Source organism: Giraffa tippelskirchi, chromosome 9 (genome assembly GCF_054371585.1).
Source record: "Giraffa tippelskirchi isolate mGirTip1 chromosome 9, T2T-mGirTip1v1.2.pri, whole genome shotgun sequence".
Taxonomy (NCBI): Eukaryota; Metazoa; Chordata; class Mammalia; order Artiodactyla; family Giraffidae; genus Giraffa; species Giraffa tippelskirchi.
In genome coordinates this window covers 106985357-107012572 of record NC_137283.1, presented here as the reverse complement: position 1 = coordinate 107012572, position 27216 = coordinate 106985357, and the positions used below count along the sequence as shown (strand labels likewise).

The following is a 27216-nucleotide window of genomic DNA, read 5'->3' as shown; positions in this document are numbered from 1 at the left end:
TAGAGTAGAAGCTACAAAACTAGTGCTACAAAGCTAGCGCTTTGGTTAAATCTATTTGGTTAATTATAAATAGATCTGAGTTTGTTAGGCAATTAGAGGCTAATTATTTTCTCTTAAGCCCTGTGAATGCAGCAGTTTATGAACTGCTTCCAAACATGTTGATTCAGATATGGCTTTGTAGTCCAATTGGCTAGGCTCTTTGTAAGCTTAGATAGCTGATTAGAACATAATCACTCACTTTAGCTTTAGGCATATGAATATTTAATCACCAATAATGCATTTTTATAGAGGTGCATTTTATAGAGGTGTTGGATATGTAACTGAGTTCATTTGTTCCTCGGTACCTTAGAGGTAGAGAGGATATGTGATAGAAATCCCATTTTTAGAGAGTAAATAATATAATTCACTCTTTTTTTCTTCCAAATGCTAGTAGCAGAATTGCTCCCAGCCTCTTCTCCCACTTTATATAGTCTTGGGAAGGTCTACCTTTGGTTGATGTTCAGCAATAGTGTGTGGTAGAAAAGAAACTCAGTTGCCAATACATGTCAATTTGATATGGGAAAAGCCTTTTAAAAACTTAAATCTGGTCAAATGGTTTTTATCTTTTGTATGTTTTCTGTGTCCGGATCATTATACTGGTCAATAAATATCAACCGTATAGTGGTCTTGGAAAGTTGATTCATGAAAATTTTATCCTTTGTAAATAATTCATGGGTAGTAACAATATATTAATATAAAGGTAGCATTTTTTGATGAGAGCAACAATTTAGGTATTTGTCTTGACTTAGTGGTTTAAAGAAGAGAAGAAGAAGAAGAAGTAACTAAGAAGAAGTCATCAGAGAAGGCAATGGCACCCCACTCCAGTACTCTTGCCTGGAAAATCCCATGGACGGAGGAGCCTCATAGGCTATAGTCCATGGGGTCGCTAAGAGTCGGACACGACTGAGCGACTTCACTTTCACTTTTCCCTTTTATGCACTGGAGAAGGAAATGGCAACCCACTCCAGTATTCTTGCCTGGAGAATCCCAGGGACAGCGGAGCCTGGTGGGCTGCCGTCTATGGGGTCGCACAGAGTCGGACACGACTGAAGCGACTTAGCAGCAGTAGCAGTGGTTTAAAATGACAGGCCAGAAGTTTGGAGTAGCAAGACTCATTTCCTTTAACTTTCAATTTATACAGACTATGTTAATTGAGATTAAAACTTCTATTTGCTTAGTTAGAACAGCATAGAATTCAATTGAGTTCTTGTCTAGGTACACTTTATGTACATTTATTAGGTACCTATTATGTACAAGGGACTGAGGATAAAAAATTACTTTGGCACTGTCCCTGCTCTTATGGTGATCATTTCATTATGTTGTAAATGATCCTCGTAGAGGAAGTGTTCTGATTTCAGAGAGGAAGCATACTCCAATAGGAAGTGTAAGTAAGGGGTGGGGTGGGGGATGGACACAGGGAGTAGAGTATGTCTGAGAGGAGTAAATAGAATGCATCGGCATTGTGTGTGCTGAAAACTGCAGGTTCTGTGACTACTAGAGTCTAAATCTGAGAGGCATAGAGTGACTACAGTCATAAGAGGGGACCAGGTCCAGACTTTTTTTCCTGGGGTGCTGCGGGAACTGAGGCTTTCCCCTGCAGGCACTGGGTGGCCAGGAAGTGCTTTCTGTTTCAGATCACTAGCAACACTGTCCAGGACTGGATTTGAGGCAGGCAGGAGTAAAGGTAGTTTCAAAGCTGTTGTATTAATTCACTTTAGATGTAATGAGAACTATGAGCTTGTTATATTTTAGCCTAGATCTTCATTTTCATAACAGCTTTTAGTATATGTGCTGCCAAAGCGAGCACTCATAAGAGCTTTTATAATAGTACTTCAGAAGAGTTAAAAAAAAACTTTTCAGTACCAAAATGTTGTAAGATGGCAGTTTTAATAATATTTAATTCTTTTAAAGCTAGTTTATAGTATTACATAAGTAGAAACTTTTCATCACAGAAAATGTCAAATACAGAAAAGAAGAAAATGAAAATCACCTGTATAAGCTCCATCTAAGTTAAGTTCTCTTAATTTCAGAGTTTAAAGTGTGTATGTGTGTGTGTGCGCGCTTACATGCGCACGAGTATGTGTATAGTCTAAATAGTGTAACAGAGACTAATAGCACCAAAAGTGAAAAAAACAAAAAGTGACAGTGTTAGTCACTCAGTTGTGTCTGACTCTGTGGCCCATAAGGACTATAACCTGCCAAGCTCCTCTGTCCATGGAATTCTCCAGGCAAGACTATTGGAATGGGTTGCCATTCCCTTCTTCAGGGGATCTTCCCTACCCAAGAATTGAACCCAGGTCCCCTGCATTGCAGGCAGGTTCTTTACCATCTGAGGCAATAGCACCAAACAATGTGTTTAATGATATGTAATGCCTTGGTTAAGTTCCCTGTACACACACAGATAGGCACACACACACGTAGCTGGCATATGACTATTGTTAGTGGTTGAAAGTTGTCATCTTATCAAAGCCTTGTATTAAATTTAACGTTTCTCTGTGTTGTTTTTTTTTTTCCTCCAGCTATGGGAGGTTTATGGAGACAGGCGCTGTCTGCGAACATTTATTGGTAATATTTGTTTTCTCTCTGGCTATAAATCTGTTCGGAAAGACTTTTTAAACTACAGTAACATCATCAACAGTAATTTTACTACTACTGATTTTGCTACTGATGTGAAGGAAAGCCTTCACAGACTTGAGTGAGTCTTGAAGGAGGGTTAAGTCTCCCATGTAAACAAAGAACTAGGAAGAGAGAGCAACAGAAGCTGAAGCAGAAGTGATATAAGAACTGCATTGAGGGAACCACTTGTACCTCAGCATTGTAAGCGTGAGGAATACAGTGATGGGGGAGAAAAGCAGTAGGGGAGAAGACATTTTCATCTCAATAGGGGAGAAAAGCAGTAGAGGTGGGCAGTGTGTGAAAGACCTTTGGTCTGTCTTGGGGGTCTTCAGAAGCCAACAACTGAACAGCTCTTACAGGAAAGCATCATGATCAGATTTGAAGTTTACAAAGATCACAATGGCAGTATAGAAGATACTCTGGTGGGGCAGGCCTAGAGGCAAAAAAAAAAATGATTTACAAAGCTATTTCATTAGTCTGGATTAGAGATGATGAGAGCCAGAACTAAAGCAGCAGAAAGAGAGGAAAGGAACAATGAAGAGTTAAATACAAGCAGTGGCTCTTAGTAACTAGAAGTGAATGTAAAAAGAGTGAGGTGGGAATCGAGAGCAACTCCCAGGTGGCTGGATAAATGGTGGTGCCATTCATCTTAGGAAGATGACAAGGTTTCAGACTCATGGGATTTGAGCTGCTTTTGAGATATTGAGATGAAAATGTCTTGTAAGCAATTAGATAGCCAGATGTTGAGCTTTGAAGAGAGACTGGGAATTGGCTACAAACACAGCTAAAAAGAAAAGGTTGAGAGAACTCCTTGAAGGAAAGAAGACCAAAAAGAGGATAGCTTTGTGGCAGACTAGCCTTCTGGTAGATTGTCTTTGCCAGATTTTGCATGAAGACTGGTTACATTTCCAAATTTAACTATACCAAAATGAAATGGTATTTGAATTGTATTGGCTCTGTTTTTAGATTTAAGTGGGAGTCCATTCTGTAGTGCTTTGTTACAGTTTTAGGGCCTCATTGCACAAATAAATACTGCCCGAGATGCCAGGGCAGCCCAGAAGACTTTCGGGAAGGCTCTTGGCAGCATACAGGGAACCAAATGTCTCCTGTGATGTAGGGGATTTGGTCCTCATCTGTCCTCCCTGCTCTTGCTGCTTTTCACTGGAAAACTGAAAATTCCTGCTTAGAAAGATAATAACAGCTCTGACCAGGACTCCTGCTGTAGGAAAGAATGCCTGCTTGCCATGACTAGAGGTCATCAGTGGTGGTGGTGATTTAGGGCCCCTGTTGACCATTTGTGCCATGCACATTTTGTACAATTGTCCTGGTCATAGTGGGATAGTAAAAAAATTGGAAAGTTTCTGCTTTCATTTAGTCACATTTTATTTACCCCTATAACTTTCAAAAGAGTTGATTGGTCCAGTAAGATTGATTTCTAAGCAAAGCACCTTGAAACTAATTTATTGTCAAATGCCATTTTAAAACTAAATGTAGTTAATATTTGTTTTTAAAAAGGTTTAGTCTATGAGATGGTGAATCCATTTCTATGAAATTCAGTAATCCCAGAAATATACAATTATTGAACAGAGGCCACAATTTTCATGAACGTCAGCTTTAGGTCACTTTGTTTTCACTTCTGGCTTGGCTGGTAATTTCAGAGTGAACCTTAAAAATGTCACCAGTCATTTCTCTTTCATTGGCAATAATTGGACTGTTAAGTTTCCTTAGATTCTTGACCAGTCATCAGCTTTATGTATTACATTATTAAGAGAGTGCCATGAGATACTTCTTAAAACAAAGTTGGATCTTTTCTCTTGATTCTTACCTAAATGTTATGCATCAGAATCACCTAAGGAGCTTTTCAAAGGGAGGGAAAACACCTACATTCTGTAGCCCACACATAATATATTCTGAGTCAGTAAATCAGGAGGTAGAGTTCTAGTGATTTTGACTCAGAGTGGCTTGGAAGACACTGTTTAATGCTGTTTCTCTTATGGTGCTTATATTTTAAATGAAGACACTTCACCTCACCTCCATTTCTATTGTCTCTGCCTTTAGGTCACAGTAAAGCTGTTAGGGACATCTGCTTTAATACTGCAGGAACACAGTTCCTCAGCGCAGCTTATGACAGGTATCTTAAGCTCTGGGACACTGAGACAGGTAAGAGCTCACTTGTATTAACACATATTTACCTTAGAAATTAGCTTTTTTAAATGGAACAACGTGAGTGGTCTTCTGTGCCAAAATGGTACCTTCTCTAACTGCTGATTCTTATATCATTGTCCGTCAGCTAATACCACAAAATGTTTATAAAGTTGAAACTGAGCTGTAAAAGTAGCTCTTTAAGTATGAAACTTCCTTTCCACGAAATACAGTTTATAAATAAAGCAAATATATTGATAGATAAGGAAATTTGAAATTTTCCATAGACTGGTTAATTGATCTTTAGGTTATCCCCTACATAACCTACCACGCTGCATTTAATTGCCCCAATTTGTTAAAATATAGGTCTAAACTTCCATAAGCAGATTGGTTTTATATATTCACAGACATATTGATTACATTAGCACATTGTGGCTAGTATAATTTCATATAATCAGAGAATCATCTTTCATCCTACTGAGATTTAAGGATAAAGAAAATAGCTAATAGCTTTGAACACTGTTTACCAAGCATTATACTAAGCACTTATATGTAGTATCTTGTTCAGCCCTAACAATATCACTCACTATGAATTTAAATACTATTATTGTTATAGATGAGGAAACTGAGGCTTAAAAGGTAACTTTTCCAGGGTTACACAGCTAGTAATGGTCAAATTGGATTTAAACCAAGGTCTTTCTAATGCTAACCCCCATACTCTTAACCTCTTTGGCAGTGGTCTTCAACTCTTTACTCCATGTTTTAATTACCTGGAGAGTTTTATCTGCTCTGCAATTGATGATACAGATTTACTTTTGAAAATATTATTTTTAATCATTAAAAATTCATGAAAAGGAACAATGTAGTTTGCAGTACACAACAAACAGGCTGCCATTTCTCCAAATTTATTAGCAAATGATCTCTAGATCTTAATTCCAGGGTTATCGTTAAATGGCCAAATTTATTTTACCTACTTTAACTTGGGTCTTTGGTTTTAGGACAGTGTATATCAAGATTTACAAACCGAAAAGTACCCTATTGTGTCAAATTTAATCCTGATGAAGATAAGCAAAATCTCTTTGTGGCTGGGATGTCTGATAAGAAGATTGTGCAAGTAAGTCTTTTCACAATATTTTTATTAAGATTCCTGAGCTTTACATTGTATCAGGGGCTGGAATAAGGAATATTAACTTGTTTAATGTTTGCCACTTTTAGGGTCTGCTGATGCTCTAGTCTTAGCAGAAAGCAGTCAGTGTATAAAAAGATGATATTGGAGATCTCTTTTCCTTCTCCATTTATCATGATTATGACCTTTGTTTTCATAAATCTGCTCTACTTCTGTCTTTGCCCTTTCCCTTATCTGATATACAGTGGGACATTCGAAGTGGAGAAATTGTACAGGAATATGATCGGCATTTGGGAGCTGTCAACACCATTGTTTTTGTCGATGAGAATAGGAGATTTGTAAGCACATCTGATGATAAGAGCCTAAGAGTTTGGGAATGGTGAGTTTTTATCAGTAAAAATCTGATTTATATAAAGCAAACAACTTGAAATTTTGTAACCAAAGAGAAAGCCTGATAATACACAACAATCTGAATATTTTCACAACTGTGGTCTCTGGCCTGTCGATCAAACTGGTTTAACTATTCAAGTATCCAGAATATGGGAGAAGGCAATGGCACCGCACTCTGGTGCTCTTGCCTGGAGAATCCCATGGACTGGGGAGCCTGGTGGGCTGCAGTCCATGGGGTCGCTACGAGTCGGACGCGACTGAGCAATTTCACTTTCACTTTCCACTTTCATGCATTGGAGAAGGAAATGGCAACCCACTCCAGTGTTCTTGCCTGGAGAATCCCAGGGACGGGGGAGCCTGGTGGGCTGCCGTCAATGGGGTCGCACAGAGTCGGACACGACTGAAGCGACTTAGCAGCAGCAGCAGCAGCATCCAGAATATGAAAATTAAAATTTAAGCATGCTACTTTTCATAGTTTTTAGATAACCTATCTAAAGAATATGTATTTTGAGTCATTTTTTTTATACTAGGTAAAAACTTATGTAGTGCTGTCTTACATTCTTTATTAGGTATTTTATTCATCTTTGCAAAAAAGTAGGAATGACACTTGTATAGACTGTATTGCTTATGCTAGGGATTGAGTATAAGATCCTATCCTTAGAAAATAAGAAATACTTTTCTAAAGTCAAGAAATAATAATGTCACTAAGTATCTATCATAGATCATGTTTTATAATTGATTTTCAAAGTAGTACATAATAATCTTTTTGTCAGAATGAATGTTTGGTTGGAACCCAGCTTGTTTTTATAGTTACTTACAAGACATAGCTGAACAGTGGCTACAGGCTTCAAGGACTAGAAAGTGTCTTTCTACCCCCAGAAGTTGTTCTGCTGTAGGAAGTAAGATGTCTTAAACTACAGGCATCAGTTTCCTCCTGAAACTGAGTCTGTTTGGGTACCTGTGAAAAGTAAAAATTAGTCACTCAGTCGTGTCCAACTCTCTGTGATCCCGTGGACTGTAGCCCACCAGGCTCCTCTGTCCATGAGGATTCTCCAGGCAAGAATACTGGAGTGGGTTGCCATTTCCTTCTCCAGGGGATCTTCCTGACCCAGGGATCAAACCTGGGTCTTCTGCATTGCAGGCAGATTCTTCACCATCTGAGCCACCGGAGAAGGACCTGAGCACATCCCTAAACACATCAGGACAGTTTGGGTAATTGAAGATTTAATGTAATTTAACTGCAGTTTCTCCCACATTACCTCCAATTAATGGAGAGTTGACTACTATATACATAGTCTTAGCATTATTCTTAAGGTCCATGATTTGAGACTATCTTTTAACTAGGATCTCTCCTACTTCAGAAATGATGTTACATGCTGAGGACCTTATTTAAGACATCATTTCATATGGGCCACCTTAGACCATTTGTACAACAAAGTAGTTAGTTTAGCATACATACAACTGTTTTGTTTTTATGTACTCTAACAGTTTGATTATACTTAAACTTTCAGGTGTTTGTATCTTCAGATGGTATTTTGAGCTCCATTTGAAAATGTGAAGTAGTATAAAAGAAATTGTTAACTGTTTAAATGATACACACCAGTTACAGGGCTTTTAGAACACTTGTGAGTGTTTCCTAAATTAGAGCATTGGTCAACAAAATATTTTGATTCAATTAAATGGTAACAGGCTTTTTTTTTCCTTCTCAGAGCTTAAGAAGTACTCCTAAGAGTCAAAATACTGTTTCATTATGAATGGTGACATCCTGTAGATTTCAGTTCAGTTCTCACTTGCTTCTCACTTGCTGTTAGAGCCTTCCTAACCAATCCTCACATGAGATTAGGTGCCTCTTCTCTGTCATCCCACACAAATGACCCTTCGCTTCCCACAGCTTTTTATTAATAGTGCTTGCTTATTAATTCCTCTTCTCTGACAAGCTCCTTTTTTTTAACAGGGCGTGGGATATATATGTATTTTTTAAGTATAGTTGATTTACAATGTTGTATCCTGACGAGTTCTTAACCATGAGAGAAAGAACTGCCTCAACTCTCCATCTGTCTCCAACACCAGCACAGTGCCTGGCACATGGACTAGATATCTAAGAAAATCATTATTGTCATAACTATTAATGATGTTACATTTATTGAGGTCTTTCTGTGTCCCAGGCACACTAAGCATTTTGCCTGAACTATTTCATTTAATGGGCAAGTAATCTTATGAGACAGGTATGTTTGCTTTTCCTGTTTTATAGATAAGAAAACTGAGATACGTTAAGTAATCTGCCCAAGTTCCCATGAAACTTGAAAGGGCCAGAATTTAAACTCAGATCAATCTAGTTCTAGAGATTTTATTTTGTTTTTCTCCCCAGTTTTATTGAGGTATAAATAAAATTATAATGTATTTAAAGTGTACAACATAATGATTTGATATACATATACAGTGTGAAAGAATTAATTAATTCTTTATGTTAATTAACATATCCATCACCTCACATATTTACTTTTTGTTTGGTGAGAACACTTAGTTTGTACTTGCCTAGCAAAGTTCAGTTATGCAATACAGTATTATCAACAATAGCCACCATGGTATACACTAGAACATCAGACCTTATTCATCTTACAGCTAAGGGTTTTGCACCCTTTTGCTAGCTTTGCCTAATTCCCTACTCACCCCTCCACCCATCCCCTGGCAGCCACCATCTGCTCTTTATTTCTATGAGTTTGACTTTATGTTTTTTAGAGATTGCACAAATAAGTGATACCCTGTAGTATTTGTCTGTCTTTGTCTGACTTATTTCACTTAGCATAATATCCATCCTCCTGGTTTATACAAAGGAAAGTTGGTTTTCTTAAACAATATCATACAAACTAAGACTATTACACAGTTTTAAAGGAGAACAGGAGATGTTATTAGATATGGAGCATCCTGTGGTATCCTATACCATGAGCTGTCATAGGCATGTTTTCTCCCAAAGGCATTTATTTTTGTTAAAATGTTTTTAAAAGAAAATTTCAGAGGTTGGCACTATTTTTTTATCTTTAAAATGTCATACATTTTTGTTAGGGCTGTTTTTTTTTTTTTTGATGATGTCATTTCCAAGCTGAAGATTATTTGTAACGTGCTGTGCTGTGCTTGGCCACTCAGTCGTGTCCGACTCTTTGTGACCCCATGGACTAGAAGCCACCAGGCTCCTCTGACCATGGGGATTCTCCAGGCAAGAATACTGGAGTGGGTTACCATGCCGGCCTCCAGGGGATCTTCCCAACCCAGGGATTGAACCCAGGTCTCCCACATTGCAGGCGGATTCTTTACCAGCTGAGCTACCAGGGAAGCCCTATTTGTGTCATATTACAAGCTTATTATACTGATTTATAATTTCTAATTAGAATATAGTATTATTAAATAAAACTATACCTAGGATTTTTACTAGTAATTATGAAGTTCATAGGTGTTCAGATTCTCTACAAGAGAATCTCTTGTAGAGCTCATTGTATCAAGAGTCCTTGAAACCAGTTCAGTTCAGTTCAGTCGCTCAGTCGTGTCCGACTCTTTGCAACCCCATGAACTGCAGCACGCCAGGCCTCCTTATCCATCACCAACTCCCGGAGCCCACCCAAACCCATGTCCATCGAGTCGGTGGTGCCATCCAGCCATCTCATCCTCTGGCATCCCCTTCTCCTCCTGCCCTCAATCTTTCCCAGCATCAGGGTCTTTTCCAATGAGTCAACTCTTCACAGCAGGTGGCCAAAGTATTGGAGTTTCAGCTTCAACATCAGTGCTTCCAATGAACACCCAGGACTGATCTCCTTTAGGATGAACTGGTTGGATCTCCTTGCAGTCCAAGGGACTCTCAAGAGTCTTCTCCAACACCACAGTTCAAAAGCATCAATTCTTCAGCGCTCAGCTTTCTTTATAGTCCGGCTCTCACATCCATACATGACTATGTATGGATGACCATAGCCTTGACGAGACGGACCTTTGTTGGCAAAGTAATGTCTCTGCTTTTAAATATGCTGTCTAGGTTGGTCATAACTTTCCTTCCAAGGAGTAAGTGTCTTTTTATTTTATGGCTGCAATCACCATCTGCAGTGATTTTGGAGCCCAGAAAAATAGTCAGCCAGTTTCCTCATCTATTTGCCATGAAGTGATGGGACCAGATGCCATGATCTTAGTTTTCTGAATGTTGAGCTTTAAGCCAACTTTTTCACTCTCCTCTTTCACTTTCATCAAGAGGCTCTTTAGTTCTTCTTCACTTTATGCCATAAGGGTGGTGTCACCTGCATATCTGAGGTTATTGATACTTCTCCTGGCCATCTTGATTTTAGCTTGTTCTTCCTCCAGCGCAGCGTTTCTCATGATGTACTCTGCATATAAGTTAAATAAGCAGGGTGACAATATACAGCCTTGACGTACTCCTTTTCCTATTTGGAACCAGTCTGTTGTTCCATGTCCAGTTCTAACTGTTGCTTCCTGACCTGCATACAGGTTTCTCAAGAGGCAAGTCAGGTGGTCTGGTATGCCCATCTCTTTCAGAATTTTCCACAGTTTATTGTGATCCACACAGTCCAAGGCTTTGGCATAGTCAATAAAGCAGAAATAGATGTTTTTCTGGAACTCCCTTGCTTTTTCGATGATCCAGCAGATGTGCAAGTTTGATCTCTGGTTCCTCTGTCTTTTCTAAAACCAGCTTGAACATCTGGAAGTTCATGGTTCACGTATTGCTGAAGCCTGGCTTGGAGAATTTTAATCATTACTTTACTAGCGTGTGAGATGAGTGCAATTGTGCGGTAGTTTGAGCATTCTTTGCAATTGCCTTTCTTTGGGATTGGAATGAAAACTGACCTTTTCCAGTCCTGTAGCCACTGCTGAGTTTTTCATATTTGCTGGCATATTGAGTGCAGCACTTTCACAGCATCATCTTTCAGGATTTGAAATAGCTTAACTGGAATTCCATCACCTCCACTAGCTTTGTTCGTAGTGATGCTTTCTAAGGCCCACTTGACTTCCCATTCCAGGATGTCTGGCTCTAGGTGAGTGATCACACCATCGTGATTATCTGGGTCATGAAAATCTTTTTTGTATAGTTCTGTGTATTCTTGCCACCTCTTCTTAATATCTTCTGCTTCTGTTAGGTCCATACCACTTCTCTCCTTTATTGAGCCCATCTTTGCATGGAATGTTCCCTTGGTATTTCTGATTTTCTTGAAGAGATCTCTAGTCTTTCCCATTCTATTGTTTTCCTCTATTTCTTTGCATTGATCACTGAGGAAAGCTTTCTTATCTCTCCTTGCTATTCTTTGGAATTCTGCATTCAGATGGGAATATCTTTCCTTTTCTCCTTTGCTTTTCGCTTCTCTTCTTTTCACAGCTATTTGTAAGGCCTCCTCAGACAGCCATTTTGCTTTTTTGCGTTTCTTTTTCTTGAGGATGGTCTTGATTCCTGTCTCCTGTACAATGTCACGAACCTTCATCCATAGTTCATCAGGCACTCTGTCTATCAGATCTAGTCCCTTAAATCTATTTCTCACTTCCACTGTATAGTCAAAAGGGATTTGATTTAGGTCATACCTGAATGGTGTAGTGGTTTTCTCCACTTTCTTCAATTTCAGTCTGAATTTGGCAATAAGAAGTTCATGATCCGAGCCACAGTCAGCTCCCGGTCTTGTTTTTGCTGACTGTATAGAGCTTCTCCATCTTTGGCTGCAAAGAATATAACCCATCTGATTTCAGTGTCGACCGTCTGGTGATGTCCATGTGTAGAGTGTTCTCTTTTGTTGTTGGAAGAGAGTGTTTGCTATGACCAGTGCGTTCTCTTGGCAGAACTCTATTAGCCTTTGCCCTGCTTTATTCTGTACTCCAAAGCCAAATTTGCCTGTTACTCCAGATGTTTCTTGACTTCCTACTTTTGCATTCCAGTCCCCTATAATGAAAAGGACATCTTTTTTGGGTGTTAGTTCTAGAAGGTCTTGTAGGTCTTCATAGAACTGTTCAACTTCAGCTTCTTCAGTGTTACTGGTCAGGGCATTAGACTTGGATTACCGTGATATTGACTGGTTTGCCTTGGAAACGAACAGAGATCATTTTGTCGTTTTTGAGATTGCATCCGAGTACTGCATTTCAGACTCTTTTGTTGACTATGAGGGCTACTCCATTTCTTCGAAGGGATTCCTGCCCACAGTAGTAGATATATTGGTCATCTGAGTTAAATTCACCCATTCCAGTCCATCTTAGTTCACTGATTCCTAGAATGTCAGTGTTCAGTCTTATCATCTCCTGTTTGACCACTTCCAATTTGCCTTAATTCATGGACCTAACATTCCAGGTTCCTATGCAGTACTGCTCTTTACAGCATCGAACCTTGCTTCTATCACCAGTCCCATCCACAACTGGTGTTGTTTTGGCTTTGGTTCCATCCCTTCATTCTTTCTGGAGTTATTTCTCCACTGATCTCCAGTAGCATATTGGGCACCTACCGAGCTGGGGAGTTCATCTTTCAGTGTCCTATCTTTTTGCCTTTTCATACTGTTCATGGGGTTCTCAAGGAAAGAATACTGAAGTAGTTTGCCATTCCCTTCTCCAGTGGACCACATTCTGTCAGACCTTCACCATGACCCGTTCTTCTTGGGTGGCCCCATACGTCATGGTTTAGTTTAATTGAGTTAGAGAAGTTGAAACAAGGGATCTGTTTAAATTTTTTTGTTTACTTTTAGTAAAACATGGATTGATTATGAACCTGAAGTAGTGTTAATTTAATTTACAAAATGCTCTTATTTTTTAAAATCATGTTATAAAATTATCAACTACTATAAATAAATAAGAGAAGGGAAAAGCAGTTGAACCTTTTTAAAATTGAAGCTTGTCTCAATATATTTGGATCACTTTGAAGTCATTTCTCACTGTTATTTAGAGGTATAAAGGGTTTAAGATTTGATAAATCTTGCTGTTCCTCAGGTTATACCAGAAAATGTTTTCCTCCAACAAAGACTGTGACAGAAGTTTTTTCTAGTTGTTTACTTCTTCTGGGGTGATGGGTGGATACAGAAAATCCTTACTTAAAAGGCATATTATTATTATTGTCGTTGTTGTTTTCTAATTAATCAGTCTTTGAACTTGAACCATAGTTTGAAATTGAAATTGGTGCTTTATATTCTTTATTATTCATCAGATTACATTCCCCACACATTACTCTATAAAAAAAACATTTCTGATGTCTCATGAAAAGCAGCAAGATCAAAATCCTTCAGAACTACTGAACTTTTAAAATTATTATTATCATAGAGAGTATTAAAAATGAAAAGACACTTAGAACTTTGGATGGTTTTAGATTTAGGTGACTAGTTTTGAATTTTTGTTGTTTTCATTTTATTCTTTTTTATTTGTAATTATTCTTTTATTCTCACAAGAAAAAATATTTAATGTTTTTTCTCCTACACTGTACACATTTGGAATACTTTACATGTAAGCTGAAAATAAAAGATGTCCAGGTGCTTAATCTGCCAGAAATTATGAGATTTCTGGATGGGTTCGACCTGCTTGCAGATCCCTATACAGCTTTGCCTACCATCTACTTGCATTGCTGAAGGCTCTTTAGCACTTAAACCTGCTTGCAGAGTGCCAAGTTATGGTTGATTGGCAGGTGAAAGAATACTTCCCTGCAGGCTTGCCTCAGACATCTTGCTTCTGTCTGCCATGGTACATTTTTAGATGAGTTCATTATTAAAGAACTGATAATAACATTATTTTTTAACATAAAGGGCAAAGTTAAAATCAAATAGCAGTAGAAAACTAAATCACTGACACTTGTAATTATCATGGAAAGTCATTTGTATAAGTAAAAGCTTTATAACAATAGAATGTCGTTTCGTGGTTTTCCTTCCTCCAGGAAGTTTCATGAAACTTTATATAATTTCAAGAGCATCTCTTTTGTTTCAGAGATTATTCTTCTAAAAGTACTTTTAACAGTTACTATTCTGATATGTTATTTTTAATTTTTAGGGATATCCCTGTGGATTTCAAGTATATAGCAGAACCCAGTATGCACTCAATGCCTGCAGTGACTTTGTCTCCAAATGGTGAGTTAGTAGATACACAGTGTTTTTAAATGAGCTGCTAAGACACTGTGTGATCTCTGTTTTCAAAAGAGCCTTGGCCATTCCCTCCTAGGGGAAGTCTGTCACAGTGCCATACTTGTATATTAGAAATAATCACTGATTTTCATGTATGAGTCACCTCACCCATTCTCTTGTTTTTTAAAAAAGGTAAAAATAAAAGAAACAATGATTTGCAACATTACCTGAGCATCTAAGGATTTCCATCTGAGAATCAGGGTTTTTGTTGTGTTTCTTTTTTCAATAATTCTTCCAACAGAATCATGTTCAGCAACTTATTTAGTGATTTACTGTGAGCTCTTTTTCTTTTGGGGAATAGGTAGTTTTGTTGTGGTTCCTTATATGAGAACACCTTAGCAATTCACCATTAAGAGATTTTCTCAGGCAAAAATTAAAAAGATAAGTCTGCTTAATACAGTTTTCTATTCAGTAATTCATTGCCTTTTAAGTACAAGTACTACAGATAAACTGATATAATTTTACATGAGGATATTAAAGTGGAAGACCCGATGTTTGGGCAGCGTGGTCATCAAAGCCACTGTCAGCTCATGTAGCTCCTGTGAGAATAGAGCAAGGAAGAGGGAGCAAGAAAGAGTTTGCTCTTCCAGTCGAAGCGTCTACCATAGGCAAATCAGTGGACATTTGTCAAGTGTCCTATGATTTTTATGAGAAGAGCAACCTCACAGGGTGCTGTTCTGATAATCACCATATTGTATACAGTCACATTTGTGCACCTACATCTCATACAGTGTATTTTTAATACACTGGTGACATCCGTCACCAATACTGTGCCCATCTTGAACAAAGCCACTTACCTAGTCTGACTGTGAACATTGTTAGGGTCATCCTTTATCATGTCTATAATACATAGAATGCAAAGATACTGCAGTTTAGACTCTAGTGGTTTTGGTGAATCCTGGGTAGATAAAAGCAATGTAGCCCAAATCAAAAAATGGGCAGAAGACCTAAATAGACATTTTTCCAAACAAGACAGACAGATGACCAATAGGCACATTAGAAGATGCTCTTCATCACTATTTGAGCAGTGCAAATCAAAAACTACAGTGGGGTACTACCTCACACCAATCAGAATGGATGTCATTAAAAAGTCTATAAATAAATGATAGAGAGGGTATGGAGGAAAGGGGACTCTTACACTATTAGTGAGAATGTAAATTGGTGCAGCCACTATGGAAAACAGTATGAAGTTTCCTCAAAAAACTAAAAATAGAGTTGCCATATGATTCAGCATTCCCACTCCTGGTCATATACCCAGACAAAACTGTATTTTGAAAAGATTCATTCACCCCTGTGTTCATGGCTGCGCAATTCCCAAGGCATGGAAACAGCCTAAATGTCCATTGACAGATGAATGGATAAAGAAGATGTGGTACATATATACAATGGAGTACCACTCAGCCATAAAAAGGAATGAAATAATGCTATTGCACAGAATGGATGGACCTACAGATTATCATGGGCTTCCGGTGGCTCAATGCAAGTTCAGACTCTGTCAGAAAGAACCCCCGGAGAAGGAAATGGCAACCCACTCCAGTATTCTTTTTTTTTTTTTTTTCCCCACTCCAGTATTCTTGCCTGGGAAATCCCATGGACAGAGTAGCCTAGTGGGCTACAGTTCATGGGGTCTCAAAAAGAGTCAGACATGACTTAGTGACTAAATAACAACAGAGATTATCATACTAAGTGGGGTAGGTCAGAGAGAGAGAGAGAGACACTAATACTATATGATATCACACACATGTGAAATCTAAAATAGAACACAAATGAATATATATATATATATAAAACAAAAACATATTTTCAGGTATAGGGAACATACTTGTGGTTGCCAAAGGGCATGGGGGGAGGGTGTGGGAGTTTGGGATTAGCAGATACAAACTTATATATAGAATGGATAAACAATAAGGTCCTCTGTATAGCACAGGGAACTATATTCAATATCTTTGATAAACCATAATGGAAGAGAATATATGTATATCAGTCACTTTGCTATATAGCAGAAATTAAATGCTACATTGTAAATCAACTATTACTTCAATAAAACTTTTTAAAAAGCATTGTGTTACTATAGCATTACTAAAATTACTAAAATTGTTTTACTAAATTTTTTTTTTACTTAAGTTACTAAAGATTTTTTTGATCATATCTTTGTACAGTTTTATTTAATAATCCTAGGTTTTCTCACCTGGAGTTCATCTTTCCTCTTTCCGTAGTTAACACAATAGTCTTTTTCTCTATTATTTATATTTATTACAAATTCATTTCATTTCATAAAATTTAGTTTTGTTTTATTAATGCTAAACTCAGGGAGTTTTTGTATATCCTTATTTAAACAGAAGAAAGCTTTTATAGGAAAAATGCTAAACGATACAAGATTTTATGAGCAAAATCCCTTACTCTATAAAATACAAATATTTCTCACTTTCAACAAATCTGTAACACTTCACAGGCAGTATGGTAAATTTATTTTCCTATTATTATATAGTAGTTGGGAACAAAATAATATTAATGACTGAACCTACTTAAATAAAAGTCTTTTAAAATGTTCAGTCTTCCTCTAAAATGTCTCATTTATTGAATTTACAGGGAAATGGCTAGCGTGCCAATCAATGGACAACCAAATCTTAATTTTTGGAGCACAGAACAGATTTAGATTGAATAAGAAGAAGATTTTTAAGGGCCATATGGTAGCAGGTTATGCTTGTCAAGTAGACTTTTCACCAGACATGAGGTAAGTTTAAACTTTCTCATTTATTCCCATATTCATATATGATTATACAAACTACTACTATACAAATAGCAACACTGTACAAATCACCTTTATATATGTAATCGTATGAGAATTGTTCAGATTGTCTAAATGCCAGATAAAAGACAAGAACAAATTAAGACAGTTATATTTGGTGCTTTTTTTTTAAGTTCTTCAGTATATCTCTCTACATTGTTAGTTCTGTGCCCTTTAAGCACATAATGAGTCCCTGTCCATATAGGCAATGTCTTTCTTTCTTTCTGCTTTTCTAAGCAAGGCTGAGAGGACTATAATCACTATATTGCTGTGACTTAATGAGCACCAGAGGAATTAATCCTGTATTGTGGGGTTAAAGTTAACAACTTCAATACAGCTTTTTTGTGCTAAAACCTCAAATCCAGCCTCTGCATGTTTCTCAATCACACTAGATTTTTGAAGCCTAGAGCCTTTCTAAGAGTGAAACTCTATTCATTCCACTGTTGTTAGCTAAAATATATGGGTATCACTAATTCAGAAATTCCTGTAACCTTGTATGTTTAGCTTGGTAATTGGCACTTAGACTCCTACCTCTGAGTGAATCTTGGACATATTCAGAAGCTTTTGGAGCCAAAAATAATTACAAAGATGGTAGAGTCTACTACAGTTGAATGGGCCTACATGTGTTTGCATGGTCTACATGTGTGTGAAATTGACCCCCTTAACACTGTTTCTGACTGTCTTAGAGAGTGATTGTGATACTGCATGCACTGTGGCCCATGGGTCTCTCCATTTTCCAAGTTGAAAGTAATTTTTCTCTCTTAGACTGGTCACTCAATGGGGAGGTTTTGTGATAGAAGATTAAATTATAGACTGCTTATACACTACCTTAATTATTCAAGTATTATACAGTCCCATTGACTTTTTTATGTCAGAGTAAGAAATATAAAGTCTTTCTCTATTCCTCATCTTGTTTACCATTTTAAGGTGCTTGAATTATTTGAACTTATTTTTCTTCTCATTACAGCTATGTGATTTCAGGAGATGGAAATGGAAAGTTAAACATCTGGGACTGGAAGACCACAAAACTCTACAGTAGATTTAAAGCTCATGATAAAGTGTGTATAGGTGCAGTGTGGCATCCTCATGAAACATCTAAAGTCATAACTTGTGGTTGGGATGGTCTCATTAAATTGTGGGATTAATGGGATTAATCCTTAAACTATCTAGGATCATTTTTGATCCAATGTCATATTTAACTATATTTAATTATTAAAGGTATTGGATGACAACTTGATTTACAGGTTATGATTTTCTTACATGGCCTTATGAAGTTGAACCATTGTTTAAAAAAAAAAACTTTGTAAATTTGGCTCATATAATTTCATTAGCAACTTCGTTTTGTTCTTTATAGATGTTATTTATACAGAGAATGACCATTGACTTTATATTTGACAAGTGGTTATTGCTGGCAAGCGGTCTGTGTTTACCCCCATGATGTACTAAAAGGGTCTTTTTGGAGCTGAGAAGGAATCCCTAGTGGATTACCTCTTCAACAGAAAGGAAAGAACAGGGATGATATGATTTAATGTGAATCTGAAAGAAGGATAAAAACCACCCACAATTACTGTTCCCATTATTTTCCATGGGTCAATTCTAATCTTTTGGATTCAGGAGTTCCATCATTTTTTTATTACTTATGTTGTGTCTGTTTAGTTGTCAGCCAGCAATCTTCTCTGACTGCAGCATTCCTCTAATTGTTAAACAGTGTAAAATAAAAATCAGTCCAGAGTTCTTTCCTTGGCTTTCTTCTTGATCAATATAGACAGGACTATATATAATGAGAGAATCACATTATTTTTGAAAATGGAACTCAAGAGAATGAACCAAGACTTTGAATTGTATTTGTATTTACTGTCCAGTAAGGACCTGGCTACACTTGCAGAAATCAGGGTCTCCTAGGTCACTGTTTCACAGATGTTACTATTGAAATACTCCTCGTAGGAGATTGGACGTGAGAACATAGTTCAAAATGTCAGCTTATAATTTCTTTGAAGCTGTATGTTTTATCTTTAAAATTAATCTAATTTTGCTTATGAATATATATATTCAGTAGAACTTTTTAAGATTAGAAAAATGTTAAACTTCTTTCCAAATCTTTGGGTAAAATTGACACTCTGGGAAGATGGCTAGGGTTCCTAATTTGAGAAGCAGGGACTGTGATTGGTTTAAAAAAAAATTTTTAACTTCAGATTGTGAAATCAAGATAGCTTCTTAAATATAGTAGCTAATAGCACTTTAGTTTGACAAGCCATTTCTCCTTTTTTTTTCTTTTTTACAAATCTATGTCAGATGTTTGAATGTAGTGTGAAATATTTCAGTGCCATGCTATAAAAGATTGGCTCATAGCTGCTCAGACTGCTGACTTGGAGACCAGAATCTTGTTGAGTGTGGATATCCTAGGACCATTAGCTCTGAGTCCTGTGCTGCCAAGAGCAGTTCATGCTCCATGCCCTTCGAACTTCCATTTTTAAACATTAAAATTTAAAAAGACCTGGTATAGATGACCAGGTGCTATAGCCACATATAAATTTCAAATAAGAAAATAAAGAGAATAAAAGCAGCAGAGGTGTATTGTGGACACAGCACTCAAAGAAATAATACACTGCCTTGCTGCTGCCATTTCTACTTCCTGATCTGCTGGGAAGGGTGGCTACCATTTCCTGAAGAGGAAAGAATTCAATCAGGAGCTTTTCTATAGTCCCAACCACTGGTTTTAACAAATGTAAATTATTGAAATGTGATGGGACAAAGAATTAATCGTACATTTGAACTATCTTGTTCAGGACCAGTATTATGGATGTTACAAATCATAACTTCTAAATCTGGGTTTATTTTATTGTGTTTTTAACTGTTTCTAAACTAAGGAACTGTATATAAAAGTTGTCTTTTTTTTTTTAAAAGATGGTATTTTTAAATAAAGCATTTTTGTAGAAAGTGGTATCAAAATTTTTTTCTTAGTCTCCTTTTAAGTCTCAACTCTGAGACACCAGATTAAACCATTTGCAAATTTTAAATGGGTCATTTTTCTGGGCTTCCCTGATAGCTTAGTTGGTAAAGAATCCGCCTGCAATGCAGGAGACCCTGGTTCAATTCCTGGGTCAGGAAGATCCGCTGGAGAAAGAAAAGGCTACCCCTTCTAGTATTCTGGGGCTTCCCTGGTGGCTCAGCTGGTAAAGAATCCGCCTGCAATGCGGAAGACCTGGGTTTGATCCCTGGGTTGGAAAGATCCCCTGGAGAAGGGAAAGGCTACCCACTCCAGTATTCTGGCCTAGAGAATTCCATGGGTTCCTTGGGGTCGCAAGGAGTTGGACACCGAGCGACTTTCACTTTCATTTTGATTTTTCTGGGGTGAAATGATGCTTTAAAGGTGAGTATAGTATATTAATGGGCTTATCCTAAATAAATGACACAAATACAAGACAATGCCCTCAGAGCACACAGAATAAGTTTTAACACAGTCCATATTTATTCAGTTGGTGCCACTGAGTCTTGATTGCACCTATTTTAGAGTACACAAATGTGCAGGGTTCTTTTCCAGCATTAAAAATTTCAAGATCATATAGTGACTGGAAACAAGTGGTTACCATCTGGCTCTTTTTCCTCACTGCGACCCTTTTGTCACACCCAGGACAGATTTCCTTCCTGAAAGTTAAGGATAGTAATGATGCTTTGGTAGAAAGTTTAATGAATATTCATATAGTAAAGCACAAGCTGGGAATAATTTGTCCTAAATAAGGAGCCAGTTTTAAGATAAGGAACATGCAGTAGTATCAAACAGGCACTTCTCTAAGTATGAAAGTATAGAGTGATTTTTGAGGATGCATTGTGAGGCTGGTTAATGTTCTTAGCTATTAATTACCTGGAAGAAAACATGGACAGTGAAATAGCAGACCCTTGAATGGTAGCTGTAAGAATTGCAACACCAGCAACAATTATAGAGACTCTACTTGAAAAATACTGTTTCTCAGAATGTGGACTGAAAACTACCTGGAGATGGTGCCCCTTACTGAGATACAGAATTCAGAAGAAAGTAGTGGATGATTAGGGAACATAATGAATTCAGGTATGGAGAGGGAAGTGTGAAGTGCCATCCAGGTCAAAATACCATCAGCAGTATTAACTTGGGGTCTCAAAGAGACCTAGGGAACACTGATGCTATTTTTCATCAACAATGCATGTTTTTCTCATTTTTGTCATCTCTGAAATAGGGCTGTATCTTAAAATCAGTGATGTGTCATAATTTAATTGGCAGCATTCTTTCTTAATGGATCATAAAATTACTGATGAAATACAGTATTAACAAGGCAAATACTAAGAGGACCTAAGAAGAAGAGAAGAGCCAATGGAAAGAAGATTCCATCATAGCGCTTGGCTCAAAATTCATGTTATCAAATATTTATTTGATCAGTGGGTAAATAAAATGAACTAGCAAAAGATTGCTCTGAGGCTTCACCCCCTAGAACCAGTTATCTATCTAAATTTTTCAGCGTATGGATTTCTAAACCATGTGATTATAAATTAAATTTCTTAAACATACTGAAGGTTTCAAATTCTTCAAACAAACTTTGATTTTCTACAGAACTGCACGAAGGGTAGACTTCCTTGTGCTTGGAAGAAGGGAGATAGAGGTCCTTTATTAGAACCCTCTTCCACTGAGATTGTCACCCTCCAAAGGTCCCACTGCTACAGGTATCAGTTCCAATCCTGTCCCACCAAACAACAAGCCTTATCTCTAATGATCTAGGCCCCTGGCCCCTCACTGGTATACTGAACTCTTAAGATCACTGCAGTGTAGGTTCCTGCTACCTCTCAGGTTCTAGGATCCCTCTGAACTTTTTGTGTCTGAAGGTTTTTTCTTTCTTGGGCATTCATATATATACATAAACGTGTGTGTGTGCGCGCGTGCATGTGTACACATGCATACATATATATTCACACATACACATACAGAAAGATCACCATGAAAATACATCCTTAATCTAGTATCTTTGGATATTGCCACTTTGTTAGAACATGCTAAAAACACAGGAGTATAAACAAGTGAGGTCTGAAACATTCTGGTTTTTAGAACCTTGGGAGCTTAAGTGTGTTACCTAAAAAGGTACTTTACCTAAGGGTACTTCACTTGATGACTGGAGAGCCATCATAGTGGATTCATCTTTAATCTGGGCCTTTTCTTGTGAATAAACATATCATTTGGATTCTCTTCAATTTATCCCAAGACTTCCCTTTTATAGCACACAAATCAAGAAATTACCTAACCACCATCTAAGCCTTCTCTAATCACAAAAATCTTAGAATAATGAGATTCTTAAACTAGAAGAAACCTTAGAAATCAAATATTCCAACCAAAGATAAGAAAATAGGCCAATAAGGGTGATGAATTGCTTGATATCACACAGCTAGTTAGCAGCAGTGAAAATCTTTCTCCCTTCATCCTGCTATCCTGTCTCCTCTACATACTGCCACTTGATTGTGTATTTTAAAATTATCATATTTGTGTTGTGATTTTTGTGGCTTCCAGCTTGCTTTCTCTGAGGTAGTTAATAGACTGTTTATTTCATCATTTAGTAAAAGAGAACCTGTAACTGAAGACATTCTAACAGCCTTTTCCACTAGAGTTAGACCAAATGGTAACTGTGCTGGGAAGGCCTTCTCTGACTTCAGTCAAATAGCCTAGAGAACATAATATGCTCTCTCTCCTTTTTACTCTTTGAAAAACTACCTTAATATTTTTTGTCCTAAAAAACCACTGTGGTTTTAATCACTTTTATAGGAATGCCAGCCCCTGTCCTTGACAGAAGTAGCCTCACATCATGGTACCTTCTTTCTCTCATAAACTGAAAAATATTCTCCATGGTACTGTGAGTTGTGATCTAATACACTGACTCTAAAAAGTTGCTCTCTGGGAATTGGTTTTTAAGAAAAAAAAAAAAGACAATGAGGAATGAGAAAGGAAGACTGAGGTTTAGTATCCTAGGATAACTTCTAACAATAATTGAGCCTTTAATTATTATTGTATTTATTTGATTCAATTATTATATAGCTCTCAAGTCCCCAAGGTCAAGAAAGATCTTCAGGTTAGCATCTTTAATCAGGAATTAGTACCACTGCAATAGGGTAATAAACCACCATGTCAAGAAAAGGACTCATGTCTTAAATTAACAAAAATGAGAGAGATTGATTCATCTAAATTCCAAAGATATTTTTAATATCAGAAAAAAAGTCAACAACAGATAATGATGAAATAATTTCACTGAAAAAGCCTATGTGAAATAGCTTTCTTTATATTTATATTCAATAATATTTATGGAGCACATTTGACCTAGCAGGTCCCATGGTAGGCACTGGGGATACAGACATGGCTCTTACCCTCATGGAGGGAAAGTCATCACATAAGCAGACCCATGAAAGTAAAAGGAGTGTGAAGCTGGGGAGAACAGAAGACACAGTGGTGGTAGTAATGGTTTAGTTGCTAAGTCATGTCCAACTCTTGAGACCCAATGGACTGTAGCCCACCAAGCTCCTCTCTCCATGGGATTTCCCAGGCAAGAATACTGGCATAGGTTCCCATTTCCTTCTCCAGATCTTCCTGACCCAGTGTTTGAACCCACGTCTCCTGCATTGCAGGCAGTCTCTTGCACTGTAGGCAGATTCTTTACTGCTGAGCCACCAGGGAAGCCCAGAAGACATTGTAGGGAAACATAACTGGGGGCCTTCGATAAGGGGGGTCCCTGGAAGCACAAACTGGAATCAAGATTGCCAGGAGAAATATCAATAACCTCAGATATGCAGATGACACCACCCTTATGGCAGAAAGTGAAGAAGAACTAAAGAGCCTCTTGATGAAGGTGAAAGAGAAGAGTGAAAAAGTTGGCTTAAAGCTCAACATTCAGAAGACTAAGATCATGGCATCTGGTCCCATCACTTCATGGCAAATAGATGGGGAAACAGTGGAAACGGTGGCTGACTTTATTTTGGGGGGCTCCAAAATTACTGCAGATGGTGACTGCAGCCATGAAATTAAAAGACGCTTACTCCTTGGAAGGAAAGTTATGACCAACCTAGACAGCATATTAAAAAGCAGAGACATTACTTTGCCAACAAAGGTCTGTCTCGTCAAGGCTATGGTTTTTTTCCAGCAGTTGTGTATGGATGTGAGAGTTGGATGGTGAAGAAAGCTGAGCACCAAAGAATTGATGCTTTTGAACTGTGGTGTTGGAGAAGACTCTTGAGAGTCCCTTGGATGGCAAGGAGATCCAACCAGTCCATCCTAAAGGAGATCAGTCCTGGGTGTTCATTGGAAGGACTGATGTTGAAGCTGAAACTCCAATACTTTGGGCACCTGATGTGAAGAGCTGACTCATTGGAAAAGACCCTGATGCTGGGAAAGATTGAGGGCAGGAGGAAAAGGGGATGACAGAGGATGAGATGGCTGGAAGGCATCACCGACTTGATGGACATGGGTTTGGGTAGACTCCGGGAGTTGGTGATGGATAGGGAGGCCTGGTGTGCTGCGGTTCACGGGGTCGCAAATAGTCGGACACGACTGAGCGACTGAACTGAACTGAACTGAGGAAACAATGTTTGATTTGACATCAATCCTTGAAAAACAATATTTTCTTGTACAGATAGCTAATTTTTATTGATACAAAATTGTGGTTTCTCACTAATATTATAGAACTCACCTGAACTTTTGGATATTATATGATATATACCTACCTAGGGGTGATGTCAGAATATCTAATGACCAGAAATGTAGGACATAAAGCAGAATAGAAGCTAAATACAGGGAGGGGACAGGGTCCTGGAGATTGCCTATTGTGCTGTGCATTAATTGCTTGATCTTGGGGCAGTCTAAGGGTCTTGTGGGAGGAGCTGCAGTGGAAGAGAACCACTGGGGGACTCAGGACCACAGTCATTGACCAACCTAGCTCCTTGATACATATTCATTTCATATCTGTCATATACATACTAAGCTTCTCTATTAAAATAGTCTGGATTAGAATTTAAACTTAGCAGGAAAAAAGGTCCCTTACTATTTCAGACAATCCTATTTCACAAAACCAATCACTAAGAAAAACTTAAAATATTTTATGAGAATATGAAGCTGCTAGTTTAACACAGCATTAGTTTTAACAGGTATTTGTTGAGAACTTGTATTTCCCTGTATCGTGCTTAACATAAAGTGTGACAATATTTAGCTTGCTTGATTTACTTAAGGGCAGAAATACAATAAAAGAATTTCTATAATTTCTAAATTTAGGCAGTTTAAGAATATATCAAATCTTTGGGTTACAATTTCATGTGGTAAGTTCAAATACCTCTTTAAATGTGAGAAATGGGAACATATTTTAGCATATAATTAAATGTACTGAATTCACAAAGAACTAGCAATTGGCTAGTACAAAAAAGAATTAAGTTATTGCTTAAAGGCAAACATAAACTTATCTCTAAAAGAAGAGAATTATATTACATAATTGAGCTTGTAGGTACCATTGTATGGTCAAGTAGCAATAGAATTATCTGTTTCAATGAGGCCTTCATTTTTCATCTGGAGAAATATGATGATGAGGCTAGTTCCCTAGTATTAATTCAAGCTTTACAAAATCCAAACGTAGTATTTAGGAAACACAAATCTTACATGGTATTTACTATATAATAAATAAAATCTTATAGCCAAAGCAGAAATGCTTATATGAATAACTGATTTGAACTAAACACTGTAAATTCATAAATTTGCTCTTGTTCTAGCCTGATGCAAAGACTAATGGACCTTTAGTCTAACAGAAGTTTGTTTACGTCTTCCTGGCTCCCTTCATTTGAACATGTCAAATAGTTACAAATATTTATTGATAACCTATTATAACTACATAAAATACAATCATTCTAAGAAAAAGGAGAAGGAGAAAATTGTTTTTCTTTGACTTTAATCTCAGATTGTGACATAGACTTCGTGCCTAAAGGTTGACCTGTGAATCTCTTACATCCTTATATGTCTTTCGTCTAAAACAGAATCATTTGATAAGAGCAATATTAAATTTGTATTTTCAGATTCATTTATTAACTTTGATAGGAGTTAATTAAGAGATGTGTGTCACAGATATTCACATCTGAGTTCATATATCTGAAAGTCAAAGGATAATTTGAAACAAAAGAAATGCAAGCTATACTTTCAAATGACTGGGCTCTTCTTAAAATCCAGGAGCCATGTATTGGGACCAGCCAGGGCCAAGAGTCACTTCTAAGCCTTGCAAGATCTTTTTGGCAACCTGAAATATTGTCAGAGAAGATTTTGGGACCCCATATTTTTTCAGTATAGTGGACATATTTTAATTGAGCAGATTGTTTAAACCTGCCTGCTACAAAAATGATCCCCACTCTAACAGATCTGAAGGTCTGGTCCTGGTATATTAGTAGACTTTTCTTCCCATTTACTAACCGGGAGGCAAAAATGTGCCTTGCATTTGTTAAATGCTATTGAAGCAGCCCTGTGGAGGGACCTGCATGGGCTTTGGGATCTGACAGGCTGAGATGTGAACTCTTGCTCCACCATTAGAATAATCTAAATAAGCTACTTAACCTCTCAGAGTCTCCTTAGCTGCGTAATTGGAAAAATTGCACTTCCTTATAGTGTTGTTTGGAGAATTAGGAATAATCTATGCACAGTATTAGGCACATAGTAAGCACTCAGTAAATAGCAGCTCTTGATTCTGCTTGTTTGTTTTTTGCATTTTGTTTGTCTTGTTTTTGTGGTGGCCCTGGCCTCCAGGGTGAGGGCCAGGGATGCTGCCCAACATCCTACAATGCACACAATGGCCCTCCTTCCCTCCCCCAACAAAGAATTATCCAACCCAAATGGAAATAACACTCAGGTTAAAAAACCCTGGCCCACACAATAAGCATAATAATTCTAGAGGCAGGGAAACCATAGCAACAGTCAGAATATTCATCACAAACTTCAAACAATCTATGAAGGGAATGAA

At 37.5% G+C, this 27216-nt stretch overlaps 2 protein-coding genes across 15 annotated transcripts in view; one reads left to right on the top strand and one right to left on the bottom strand.

Annotated features, from left to right (window-relative positions):
• Positions 1–20164, top strand: part of CDC40 (cell division cycle 40) — a 46152-nt gene extending 25988 nt beyond the window's left edge. For 11 of the 13 annotated variants that reach the window (XM_081530613.1, XM_081530625.1, XM_081530615.1 and 8 more), the window contains 7 exons: positions 2559–2604; positions 4714–4815; positions 5796–5911; positions 6169–6302; positions 14309–14385; positions 17029–17173; positions 18195–20164. In XM_081530613.1, coding sequence (XP_081386739.1) covers positions 2559–2604; positions 4714–4815; positions 5796–5911; positions 6169–6302; positions 14309–14385; positions 17029–17173; positions 18195–18372 — 798 coding nt within the window. In that variant the 3' untranslated portion in view covers positions 18373–20164. Of the gene's footprint in view, positions 1–2558; positions 2605–4713; positions 4816–5795; positions 5912–6168; positions 6303–7454; positions 7526–8267; positions 8365–8478; positions 8539–14308; positions 14386–17028; positions 17174–18194 lie in introns of those variants that run through there. The other 2 variants (XM_081530618.1, XM_081530617.1) reach the window with 2 other exon arrangements.
• Positions 1–27216, bottom strand: part of METTL24 (methyltransferase like 24) — a 163504-nt gene that overhangs the window by 18969 nt on the left and 117319 nt on the right. The window contains exon 6 of one of the 2 annotated variants that reach the window (XM_081530633.1): positions 20674–20872. The exons of the other annotated variant lie outside the window; for it this stretch is intronic. Within the exon in view, the coding sequence (XP_081386759.1) occupies positions 20849–20872 (24 nt within the window). The 3' untranslated portion in view covers positions 20674–20848. Of the gene's footprint in view, positions 1–20673; positions 20873–27216 lie in introns of those variants that run through there. 2 annotated transcript variants of the gene reach the window in all.